This window comes from Leiobunum rupestre, chromosome 11 (assembly GCF_980474605.1).
Source record: "Leiobunum rupestre chromosome 11, qqLeiRupe1.1.hap1, whole genome shotgun sequence".
NCBI classification, from domain to species: Eukaryota; Metazoa; Arthropoda; class Arachnida; order Opiliones; family Sclerosomatidae; genus Leiobunum; species Leiobunum rupestre.
The window spans coordinates 45,545,130-45,558,699 of record NC_143394.1 but is presented as its reverse complement, the minus strand read 5'-3'; the positions used below and the strand labels follow the sequence as shown (position 1 = coordinate 45,558,699).

The following is a 13,570-nucleotide window of genomic DNA, read 5'->3' as shown; positions in this document are numbered from 1 at the left end:
GAAATTAATTTTAATATCTTTTAAGAAATTAATTTTAATATCTTTTAAGAAATTAATTTTAATATCTTTTAAGAAATTAATTTTAACATCTTTTAAGAAATTAATAGCTTGGAAAAAGAGATTGTATAGTCTTTCGGTTTCCTACTTTTTAGAAAATACAAGACAAGTATCCATCTAAATGTAAAAATGCAGGTTTGAGGTAGGTTTCAATGGGAATTTAACGCGCGTATTAATCCGCTGTACGGGCTTCAATTTATATTATTAATTTTACACCCCATTTTATAGTGTTCTTTCCCCTTCAATTTCTGTCACTAATATTATCTTAAGTTACAATTAAAACCAAATCTAGTACGTGAAATATTTTGACGAAGGCGCGGATAAAAAATCGGCATTCGCCTAACTAGAACCTCGTCGCTATCAGCGTGTTTGTAAATGGTTATCTTCGTCTTGAGCGGCTCCACGCTTGATCGCTTTCCGGCTACCGTTGGTTGCGTCCGCTTAGGGTGACAATTCCATATCGCCAATCTCCATTATTTGGTATAAAATCCGATATGATAAACGCGTTTATTAACGCCTGTAAGGTCGAATACACCCACTTTCTAGCGCTACTCGTAAAGTGATAATGTAATCGCCTATGGGCTGAGATATCCCAACACCCACACCCGATAGTCGAGACCAAATTATCTTACACCGTACGTGACGCGTACGGTGCAAAGACGGATAAGAATCGAAATTCGTACCAGTTTAAAAAATCTTTTTCGCCTATCCCGAATAATTATCGGCACCAGAGTTTCGCGGTAGGCCTGAAAACCTTTATATTTTGTATACTTATATGACGCGGTATCTGGCCATCCCCGGCTATCGTCGGAACAGGTTTTCGCATCCTCCAGAGAAAAACCCCTCTTGATTACTATACTCTCGTCGGATTGTGTGGTGATGTATCGTACCAATTCCGTGGGCGGGTACACCACGGCGTACGTTCTGTCAGAAAACCGAATATCATTTAGAGTTCGTAATTAGGTTGCCTTCCAACCATTTCGAAATGTCATTTAGGCGTTTTAATTTGCGTAGGTTGTCTTAATTAACCATCTAAATACCAAGTTTATACAACCGAAAACAGGCAGCGAGGAATATTTGTATAAATTAAAATGAAGGAGATAGTACCTAAAGTTTTAGATGTTTCACGAATATTGGGCATAAACGATTGTAAAATGAGTTTTTTTTAAGCTCAGGGTGACGGTGACCACAGATCCTTCCTTCAGGGTTGGCAAGAACCAGCCAGACTGGCTGAAACCGGTTTTAGCCACCAAAATATCCATGGTTAAAACCACATTTTTTATTAAAAAATATTGAGAAATGAATTAGAAATATTGAAAATTTTAAATACTATTTATAAATAAAATGCAGATAATTTTTTTATTCCAAAACGAAACTAAAACTTAACCTTCACTTTTTTTTCATAAGTAATGAGAGCTAGATATAAGCAATTGGGGATCTTAAAACTCATTTTGCGCGTAAGAATACGCCGCCATGTTAGGGTATAAAAGCGGGTAAATAAGCCTGCTATACCTCACAATGTAAAGGTACTGTCACGCGCAAAAACGTAATTTCGAAATCGGGCAAGTAGTGAGGGCTACATATAAGCAATTTGAGCATTTTTACACCACCGGTTACAACCGATTTTAACCATACTGTCTTCCTTTTTCTCCTATAATTTCCTATATTATACCATAAATTTTAACTCAAAAGTCTGAAGAAATTAAAATAGTTGTTATTTTACCCTTAGGAGTCTTTAAAACCGTCCTAGTTTTTAAAGATGCTTATTTGCAACACTGTTTGACGATAGTTTTTAACTATTTCTATCGGTTACCAACTTTATTTTGAAGGTTATACCCCCTTTAAACAATTTTGAAAACTGTTTTATCTTATTGTATAATTAATTTTATCTTGTTTTTTCCTATATTTTACTTATTTCCCTCCAAGTTTCTTCCTATATTATCCTATATTTCACTGATAAATTAATTTAATTCAGCACAGAGCCCCTAGTGTCTAAATACATAGCCAAAGAGAAATATATAACAAGCAAGGACGATAACATACTATTCAGTTCGGTTGCCAGTCCTAGTCGGAGCTGGGACCGAGTGTCAGTCTCGAAAAAAGAAATTTATAATTAAAACCATAGTTATTAGTATATTACTTATGATTTACAACCCATAATCCACTAGTAAAGTCGAGAGTAAAGTACTGAATCTGAATAAACAAATTCCGAATGTTATAGATCTTAAACAATTTATTTAGAATAGATAATATCTTGTTATCCGCTTTCCCGCGGTCGGTTATTGCTCAGATTTGTCTGTGATGGTACGGAAATAGAATATAATTAACTACTTAAAAAAAGCGTATGGAATAGAATTTTGCGTTAGTACGCTAAAACTATTGGTCTGTTCTAAGTTGACCCGTGCTACATCACAACCAACTGTTTACAGCAAAAGAGTAACTCGAAATCGACCGTATAATGCCCTGACCGATAGGTGGGAAGAGGGGGCTTGTTGAACTAAAGCGCCAAAAGGCCTAAAATTATTCCATCTATATACGTTGCTTTTATTCAAATGTTCCTAAAGGTACTTTAGACGCATTCGACGTTTCGAAATAATGCTCGCGTAGAGTTTAGTTCTTAAAGTTCTTAATGACAGAACTCTGTCCAAGGCAGTGCCGTATTTCCGCATAGACCGTGGCCTAGGGGCCCATCCTTGGAAGGGGCCCCCCAGTGACCGTAATTACTGTATTCGAAGGCATAAATCTGTAATATCAATCGTTATTTATATTGGAGAAATTCCTAGGTAGAAGATTTGGTTTTAAAATTACCAAAATTTGTGCCTGGCAGTTTACGGACGCAGCCTTAAATCGCAATGTTGCATAATTATCGCGTATTTAGTCGACGATTGTTAAGAGCTTTTATTTAGTAATATAACCGTAGAGCTCAGACTTCTACGCTGAATCAGGGAAATTCAGGCACAGCGTAGTTCCAGGGTTAAGAGTAAATGCAGCGCGTGAAAAGGGGGCCCAGACTCCTTATCTGCCTATGGGCCCTGGTCGAAGGATTTCGTTGACAATTTAATCAGTATATTATTATCAGTAGAACAGAACTAACGACGTAATATGTGAGGAAAAAATGAATATTTATTCCTGATTTATTTGATTTATGACATACATCGGGGGCGCTACATAAAAATTGTGTATTGGGCGCCACAAACCCCTCGGTACCCCACCAGGGTTCATACAGACCTGGAAAACCTTGAAAACCTGGAAATATCAGGGAATTCGATGGTCGACAGAAAAGTCAGGGAAATATCAGGAAAATTCCCATTTTTTTTGGAAAAATGAGGGAAATTTATAAGGGTTCAGAATGTTTTCCGTAATGACTACAAATTTACATCCACAAGTATACTTATACAAAATATATCTAGCCTTTTGCACAAATGATAATAATATTTGAGTTTATTAGCATTTTTACATGATAATATGGAACCAATTTAGTTTAAATGACAATCATGAAATGAGCTAATCTTTAAATCTTAGTTTTTATTGTGGTTATCGTGAACCTGGAAAGATCAGGGAAATATCGGTGGGAAAACCGGGAAATATTTGGGAAATCTGGTTACCATTAGTTGTATGAGGCCTGGCCATTGGCCCTGAGCATTTTACCTAAGAGCAACAAACACAAGGAAAACGCAGCTAGCCTTTTAACTCGCTAACACAATGTTGTGTACAAATTTCAATGGACGAACCTTTACGCTGAACGTTTTATAGGCGGGGAGGAAGACAATTTCCTAATTTTCCCCTTCCGACGGCAGCAGGCGATAAAGCGTCTAACCAATGAAAATTGTACACAATAAATTAGAAGAGTTTTGACGGGTTGCGTTCTCCTTTTGTGGGGTGCTGTGTTTGTTGCTCCTAGATTTTACTGCCAATTTGGAGCTACTCCTTTCCTGGTGCTAAATATTAAAAAGTTGGTAGTGGTGTGGCACGGGATAACTAATTTGAATGAGTTCCCTCATAGCCCGGTCTTAAGCATTTCAAATACATGACCATACCTGGTATTAATAATCAATATAAATGATAAGTTCATTCTTAGCCCTCTCATTTCTCGGTAGTCAATCGTCTATTTTTTTTCTTTCACGTTCACAAGCAGACCATCCTGAATTCGATGCACAAGTACCAACCTCGCTTCCACTTGGTCCGGGCCAACGACATCCTCAAGTTGCCTTACAGCACCTTCCGCACCTACGTCTTCAAGGAGACAGAGTTCATCGCCGTCACTGCTTACCAGAACGAAAAGGTAATTCCAAGTTACGCATTATAATGTCTAATGTTTAAGATTTCTAAAACTATGACTAAAAAGTATTGATAAGATATTGCTAAAATCACAAAGAAGAGCGATATTTAAGTTATTCTTATCGTAACTAATCTGGTTATGTGTTATCTAAAGGATGATAAAATTAGCGAATAAGTAGATTAGTCCATTATTAAAAGGGATAATAAAGCTAAACCCTAAACCAATTTGAAGAAATTTAAAAACTTACTAATAGCTCGTACCGATAGGTCTTCGAGCAAACAAAAAGACGCGAAACTCGGACCAAATATATCTTCGACTGAAAATTAAATTAAATTAAATAGCCAGAAATTCCAACGGTAGACCGGTTTCGTCCTATTTGGGACTCATCAGTACCGTGCGGGAAATTTGGCTCGCGACTATAACACCGAATAGAGAAACTAAGCCTAAATATTTCAAATTTCAAAACGAGTTGCGTAGCAACGGAAAGCCGAAGAGCGGTGGAGATTAGTATATACTAGGGTGTTTCAGAAAAATACAAATATCGAAATGTTTTGGTGCACATGGATTTTCTTGTTCTTTTTGGTGGGAAAATGACCCAGGAAATATTTTACGTAAATTCATTAATATTTTAGGACTGCCTCAATGAGCTAAAGTTTTACCATTATAAACAAAAAATAATTATGTCACTCAAATACTTTAACTGAACGAAATATTTAATATTTATTTTTTACTTAAGTTTACACAAGGTTTATTATAGTAATAAGTACCAGTACACAATAAAATAATTGGCAGAAATACCCACAAAACCAGGCCCTAACTGTTGATTTTCAGCAGTTATGACCTGGTTTAGTGGGGCTTTCTGCCAAATATTTTATTGTGTACCGGTACTTATTTCTATGATAAACACCCTAAAAACTTAAATAAGTAATAAATATTAAATTTTTCGTTCAAATAAATATTTGAGTGGCATAACTGATTTTTGCTTACAAAGGGGTTAGTTCATAGTGGTAAAACTTTACCTCGTTGAGGCAGTCCTAAATATTAATGAATTTACTTAATATTTTTCGTGGGTCATGTTCTCATCAAAATGAACAAGAAAATCCATGTGCACCAAAACATTTCGATATTTGCATTTTTTTGAATCACCCTAGTATAAGCAATGTTAAGTTAAAAGGTACCACCTATGAAATGCAGTCCATAGGTGGTACCTTTTAACTTAACACTATGTGTTATCTAACGTACCTTGACCCCTCGTATTTCTGTCGCCATCCCCAAAGGGCTCCAATGTTGTCGCCTCTCTTCTGTGACATTTTTGGCGCTGCGTTGTGGTTTGTTACGGAGTTAATAGATCTTTATATAAAATCATCTCAAACTGTCTTGCCCCCTGCCGAACACTGCTGCCAGAACTTTGATGACAGCTTAGGCAGTATAACGTAAAATGTTGTAAGTCCAGTTGCGGTAGCACAAACTCTATATTGGACTGTTTATTGTCTTCACTGTTGGAGGTTATATTCCCGTTAAGATTTATCTTACGGATGTCGTGGTTTTTAGGCTACCTTTTAAGTTTTTAAATTGAACTACGAATTGTTAGAAATAGAATCTAAGAAGATAAATACCTTCATATTTTTACTTTGATGAATAGATCAATAGAATAGAAAAATTTATTTAGCCGCGAAATATTTCCTATTTTAAAATAGAATCACAAGTCAGCAAAATTGCTAAATTCACATTACAAATGTATCTTTGAAATTTGGGACTTTGTTATAGCCGTATACATGCCACAATACCTGGGTAATCTTCAAAAGTCAGGGAATTTGAAAATAGGTCTAAAATTAGGGAAAAAGTCAGGGAATTTGAAAATAGGTCTAAAATTAGGGAAAAAGTCAGGGAATTTGAAAATAGGTCTAAAATTAGGGAAAAGTCAGGAGATTTGAAAATATGTCTAAAATTACGGTAAAAGTCGGGGAATTTGAAAATAGGTCTAAAATTACGGAAAAAGTCAAGGAATTTTAAGAACTATTGAAAACGTCAAGGAAAAGACAGGGAATTTCATTTTGGTTACTAAAATATTTGTTAAAAATGCCAAATTTAGCCTTAAAATAAGTCAGGGAAAATGTCTGGAAATGGTCGGGGAAAACCAGGGAATTTGAATCTGAAAAATTAGTGGTAACCCTGTGGGTTAAAGTCAGCTTTTTTAGTACGGCTGGAGAGCAATTTATAAATAGAACCGCGTAGGCTTCAAATTTAATATTTCAACAATTTCGAGACAAAAAAGTCACCGTTTCATAAATAAGGTTTAAACAAAAATCCGTCCTTAATTCCAGGAAATATAAGATATAATTAAGTTAAATCCGACGTACTGAGAGCCCTAATTGAGTTTGTGCCGGGCTTTCGAATCTAGCGAGATTCGTCCACAAAAATTGCCGCAAATCTAAATTCTCAGCTAAACAGCTTTAATATTTCACGCAAACATTCGCGTCTAACGACATTTCTAATTAAAACCGGTTTGTAGGAAAGGATGCGAAAATTGGTTAAACGAAGTCGCTTGTTACAGAAAACGCTAACGTATAATTTGGGAAAGGTGAAAGGCCACCTTGGCATTAATACGCCAAAACAATGAATGTTAATTACGCTCAGAGAACAAAACCTCGAACGAAAAAAATCCTTCAAAAATGCAGATTTCTCTAACGAAACCCCGTATTTCGAGATAAATTGTTGTAAAGATAAATAAAAAAAATTAAATTAATTGCAGGCTTTAACAGTTTATTAAAGACTTAAATCAAGGTTAAGACAAATTACTCGGGATAAATTTTAATGTAGTACCGTTTACGTGTCCCAGGGGGCATTAAAAACGTTCGTACAAAGATTCGTACTACTTTTTTTAATATGTTTAATAAGAAAAAAAGTTGAAAAATAGTGAAAGTTGCTCGTAGACCAGTTTGCATGGCCGCCACGTTTGCTGGTAGAATCCTACAAGAAACCGGATACCGAAATTACCTTCGCTAACCCTGATGTAATGGCTAAGGCGGGACCATTTTCGCGTTAAACACGGGAGGGGGGTTCCCAAAAATGAAATCAAGCAAAGTCTAATTTAGTTTGCTTTTCTTCAAAGTAAATAAAAGTCATTCTTATCACCTCGAATCGTGTAAACAAGAATTTTTTAAACCCGCAAACCGGATTTCAAATTTGCGCTGGTCATAATGACGTTTAGTTCAAAACCATATTTTAATTTTAAATAATTAACAGTGTAAAGGTAATTTTTAACTAGAGGTCGGGAATGGTTAATCAGTATCCATGTTTAAATTGATTTTTTTCGGGGGAAAAATGTAAACAAAGAAATTTACCGGTTAATATTTCGGAAAATGATTAAAAAACATGTATTATTCGTAATATTTTAGCTTTTTATCGAAAAAAAAACGTCGTTTTTCCTATAAATTTTACAAATTTATCAAAAAATTAATCGGGTAATACAGAAATATAAATTACTTGATCAAAACGTGTTACGAATAATTTTGAGAGCTTTATCTATTGAATAAAAGTTAATCATACCTGACCTCTATTTTTAACGCGATGTTTTCGTTACCGTTCAACGTATCATTATGTTATTTAACTAAATTTTATTAAACCACAAGGGTTAAATCTGATAAATTTTACTTAATTTTCAAATTACCTAGTAGTTTCATTTATCGCGCTTGACATATTAGTCTTCGAGTGTGAAAATATGTCGAATTGCAAAAAAACCACACGGAGACAAAATGAAAAAAAACTATCGTTAGATTTCTGAAATAATATCCACTAATGACTTTATAACAAGGCGAAGTGGAATCTGGGATGGCGTTTCATCCTGAAATATCCGTTCTTTTTCCCCCATCCGAAAATATGTCCTATTAGTAAGGTACCATTATAATTAGATTTCTAATTAGGAAAAGAGTCGCCAGACGAGTGCCAATTGCCAAAACGGTAGATATAATGGCTGGAGCAAATTATCTCGCCAAGAAACTGGAAAAAGTAATTTCGATCAAAATTAATTTACAGATAGAGACCCTACGCGTTGTTTCACGGGTTTTTTTTTTTCATTTTTCGGGAGTGAACTGCCACGAATATTTTTATAAAATTTATAGTATTTATTCGGTACCTCCTTTAAAACGCTCGACTGGTCAAATGATAGTTAATTACAGTGTACATTTGATTTATCATTTAAACTACTGGAATTAAATTGGATGATGAAAAACTTGAACTATAATTTAAAATTGGCAATTTTACCATGTGTAAATTTTACTAGAGGTCGGGGATGGTTAACTTTTATTCAATGGATAAAGCTCTCAAAATTATTCGTAAAACGTTTTGATCAAGCAATTTATATTTCCGTATTATCCGATTAATTTTTTGATAAATTTGTAAAATTAATCGGAAAAACGACGTTTGTTTCAATAAAAAATTTTACGAATAATACATGTTTTTTAAGCATTTTCCAAATTATTAACCGGTAAATTTCTTTGTTTACATTTTTTCCCCGAAAAAAATCAATTTAAATATGGATAATGATTAACCGTCTCCGACCTCTAAATTTTACAAACCTTCAAATTAGATTTTTGTATTAATTTTGCGTAAAATTTGAATGATAAAATAATCCTGATTATTTATTCTATGGGATTTAAATTTGGGTAAAAGACCGAATTATATTAAGGTATAGAAGTAAAAATGAAGTTATTCTTTTGTTTGTTAGTTTGGGTAGTTTGTCTTTAGCGGTATTTTAGGGCTATTTCGATGTATAAAACTTGGTCTATTTCACTTCTTGTGATTAGGCTTTTGGCTGTAACGTAAAAAGATAATATAACAATATTTCCAAAACCAAATTTTCTTTATGTTTACGGGACCATTTTTATGAATTCTACGATTTCAAACAGTAAAAATGCTTTTTTATTCAAGAAATTGATTTTAGCAAATATAAATATTTTAATAAAATTTCTTAGAAATACTAGTTTAATTTTAATACTTTGTTTAAGCTAACATTACTAATTAATCCTGCGAGCTTTGCTCCTTATTGATGTAGTTGTAATTATTTACAGGCTGATTTGATTTTCGAGCGCTCTTGATTTAATCGCTTTAATCTTGATTTTATCGTTTTAATCTTGATTTAATCGTTTTAATCTTGATTTAATTGTTTAATCTAATCTTTTAATTGATTTAATAACGATCTAATCTTTTAATTGATTTAATCACGATCTAATCTTTCAATTTATTTAATCACGATCTAATCTTTTAATTGATTTAATCACGATCTAATCTTTTAATTGAATTAATCACGATATAATCGTTTAATTGATTTAATCACGATATAATCGTTTAATTGATTTAATCACGATATAATCGTTTAATTGATTTAACCACGATCAAATCGTTTAATTGATTTAACCACGATCTAATCGTTTAATTGGTTTAATCACGATATAATCGTTTAATTGATTTAACCACGATCTAATCGTTTAATTGATTTAATCTTGATTTAATCGTTTTAATCTTGATTTAATCGTTTTAATCTTGATTTAATCGTTTTAATCTTGATTTAATCGTTTTAATCTTGATTTAATCGTTTTAATCTTGATTTAATTGTTTAATCTAATCTTTTAATTGATTTAATCACGATATAATCGTTTAATTGATTTAACTACGATCTAATCTTTTAATTGATTTAATCACGATATAATCGTTTAATTGATTTAATCACCATCTAATCTTTTAATTGATCTAATCTTTTAATTGATTTAATCACGATATAATCGTTTAATTGATTTAATCACGATATAATCGTTTAATTGATTTAATCACGATATAATCGTTTAATTGATTTAATCACGATCTAAACTTTTAATTGACTTAATCGTGATTACATCGTTTTAATCACGATCTAGTCTATTAATTGACTTAATTGTGATTACATCGATTTAATCACGATCTAATCTATTAATTGAGTTAATTGTGATTAAATCCATTTAATCACGATCTAATTTTTTAATATAATTATTTTTTATCACGATTTAATCAGCTTAGTAACTAACTCGAGATTTAAACATGATTTAATCTATTTAATCACCTTGATGATGATTTAAACATAATTTAATCACCTTGATGATGATTTAAACATGATTTAATCACCTTGATGATGATTTAAACATGATTTAATCACCTTGATGATGATTTAAACATGATTTAATCACCTTGATGATGATTTAAACATGATTTAATCCCCTTGATGATGATTTAAACATGATTTAATCACCTTGATGATGATTTAAACATGATTTAATCACCTTGATGATGATTTAATTGATTAAGGGTACAAACTTAACCTGCACTTGGTTTTTGTAGGTGGTTATAGAGATTTTGGAACAAATTTTCGCCCGGATTTAGAGATTTCTAAATTCATTTTAACGAATGTCGAACCTTAGGTATTCTTGGTATTAGCAAAATTCTCCGTTCGTCGTAATCCGAAATAGGAAACACTCTGTATTTGTAGATTTGACGCGCGAAAAAGAAAGTAAAATAGCGAAACGAAGCAAAAACAAACATTCGCTTTGGCGGCTAAAGTGTCATAAAAGGGGCTTCCGAAACAAGGACCTCTTGTACGTATGAGCACTTTAGCTTTTATTTGAACATGCATAAAAGGGGGGGGGGGATGACCAGCGGTGGGATAAAACTGGGAATTGAATTTAGCTTTAATCATGCAGTATACAAGCGCAGGCGGCTAGTCCTTTCATCTCGGAGAGGATTGTAGGGGGGGGGGAGCCGAAACTCTTAAAAGCAAATGTAAAGAATCGCGAGAAAAAGCAACGGAAAAACTCGTAAATAAATGAAATTGTCGTCAAAATTGAAACGCCTCACACGAAGGTTTTCCCCACGCGTTCCGAGCAGTTCCGTACGTCGACGTGAAACCGCGGCGGGCGGGTTAGTTTGTTTCAAAGCGAGGTCTCTAATGGCCAACTCCGCGAACTCCACGGCGACGCCAAAGAAAAAACCTTTCTTCGAATATAGATTAAGATCGGGTCTCGTATTTTCCATCTACCCTTTTTCGTTTTGGTTCGTGGACGTACGCAAACTGTACCGGCCGGGAGCCTTTACGTAGAGGCGTGTTTTTTTCGCGTCGAATGTCAAAATAGGGCCAAGGGTTCCGTACACACTCGGCTGTGTTTTGAAGAGCTCGGTGTATTGTGGCTGGCGCCTGGCCGTCGCCGAACCCGAGTTCAGTCGCGGACGGCGCCGAATCCGCGCGGGTCCTCTCGCCTCCTGAAATCCCTTTTCTGGCGCTTTTGTGGGAATTTTAGTGGGACCCCATTTTGGCATTTCTGGCCCTTTTTTCCGAGAAACGGTGGACGAACCGTGTCCAAATTGCCAACACCGTTCATTTGGAACAATTGCTGCCCACGGGGGGTTTCTGGGAAGGGGATATCAGGTCTTGCTACAACGATCAATTTAGCGTGAGAATTTTGCAGTGGCTAGAATTTTGGCAGTCTTTCGTGAAAGGTTTTAGCAAGATGAAATTTAATTGTCATCAGACGTTAATTATATATCTCTTAAAAGATAAGTATTCAGCACTAGTTTGGTTTGACACCGATTACGCGTAGAGTACGCGCAGTACGAAGATTACGTACACCGATTACGAGAGAGCAGGGCCGGATTAACTAATAGGCCGAATAGGATTGGGCCTAGGGCACCAAGCCTACAAACGGCACCAAGAGGGTTCGAAAAAAACAAAAGTACAAAACTTTAATCATTTGCTTTTCACAAAATATTTTCCGGAGTAATTTTAGTATGAACCAAAAACGTTTGATTGTCACATTCTCTGACGACATACTAAATCTGGCAGCAAAATGAATTTTCCTTCCATTTCTCTATTATAAATTGAGGAAGCACCAAAATTAACTAGGGCCTAGGGCCCCATAAAGTCTTAATCCGGCCCTGCGAGATAGCTTCGGGAAATGGATAAATTAAATTCCAAAATTTCTATTAATCATAAAAAATTTGATTAACTGTTTATTTGTGGATATTATTCGCGATTATTATACGATTTAATACGCAACAAAATAAGTTTTTATTTGGATAATTTTCGGATATGGATATAACAGAAATGAACGGCAATTTTTTTTATCCGAACGCCGAGCCCTAAGTACGAAGATTACTTCAAGTTACGTACTTATTACTGGTAGCAGTACGAAGATTACGTAAAGTACGAAGATTACATTGAGTTATACTTATTATGAGAAGCGTTATGATCAACATCTAAGCCATTAAAATTAAGGCATGTACTTTTCTCCTGAAAATTTACAGTGTGTATTTATTTCATATAACGGTGTAGTAAAAATTACTTATTTTTTAAAAAATGTTGGAGCTGCGCTATTCTTTTTTACGAAAGGTACAATAACAAGAGTATAGTAAATGGATACTTCAGATTATACATAAATTGACATGTCGAAATAAAATTTAGAGTTTGATTCATGGAATTCAAACGGAATTTAATCGAAAGATGATAAAAAAATATGTTGTTAAATCTTAAAATTACAATTTCTACGATACCTGGAATAATTTTCCGTAAATTTTTAACGAATCTAAAAGTTAACGCCGAAAGGTTTTCGCTTATTTACAATTTTCTGCCAGTTTTAAGATGGCACTTCCACTGATAAACATAACGCAGAAAGGTACAAACAGCACTCCTTTCGAACAACAGGGTTGCCACGGTACCTGGAATTCCTGGAAAATATGGGTATAAAAATCAGGGAAAAGTCAGGGAATTTTTTAAATTGGACTAAAAATCAGGAAATTTTTAAATTGGACTAAAGATCAGGGAAAAATCGGGGAATTTTTTAAATTAGATTAAAGACCCGGGAATTTTTAAAGTTTAGACTAAAAATCAGGGAAAAGTCAGGGAATTTTTAAATTGGACTAAAGATCAGGGAAAAGTCGGGGCATTTTTTAAATTAGATTAAAGATCCAGGAATTTTTAAAGTTTAGACTAAAAATCAGGAAAATGTCAGGGAATTTAATTTCGGTTGCAAATAGACAACTTTTACTAAAATATAGGTAAAAAAATTCAAAATCTTGGCACAAAATAAGTCAGGGAAAATCTCCGAAGATGTCAGGGAAGACCTGGAAAAGTCAGGCAATTTGGTTGTGAAAAAAATGTGGCAACTTGAACAACATTAGGAGTGAATACGTTTGGCCATTGCCGAGGACCAGTTG

The 13,570-nt window shown here is 34.1% G+C and overlaps 1 protein-coding gene across 5 annotated transcripts in view; it reads left to right on the top strand.

Annotated features, from left to right (window-relative positions):
• Nucleotides 1-13,570, top strand: part of LOC149922992 (uncharacterized) — a 41,950-nt gene that overhangs the window by 16,447 nt on the left and 11,933 nt on the right. For 4 of the 5 annotated variants that reach the window (XM_090163279.1, XM_090163277.1, XM_090163280.1 and 1 more), the window contains exon 3: nucleotides 4,190-4,339. In XM_090163279.1, the coding sequence (XP_090019405.1) occupies nucleotides 4,190-4,339 (150 nt within the window). The remainder of the gene's footprint in view (nucleotides 1-4,189; nucleotides 4,340-13,570) is intronic. The other variant, XM_090163278.1, reaches the window with a different exon arrangement.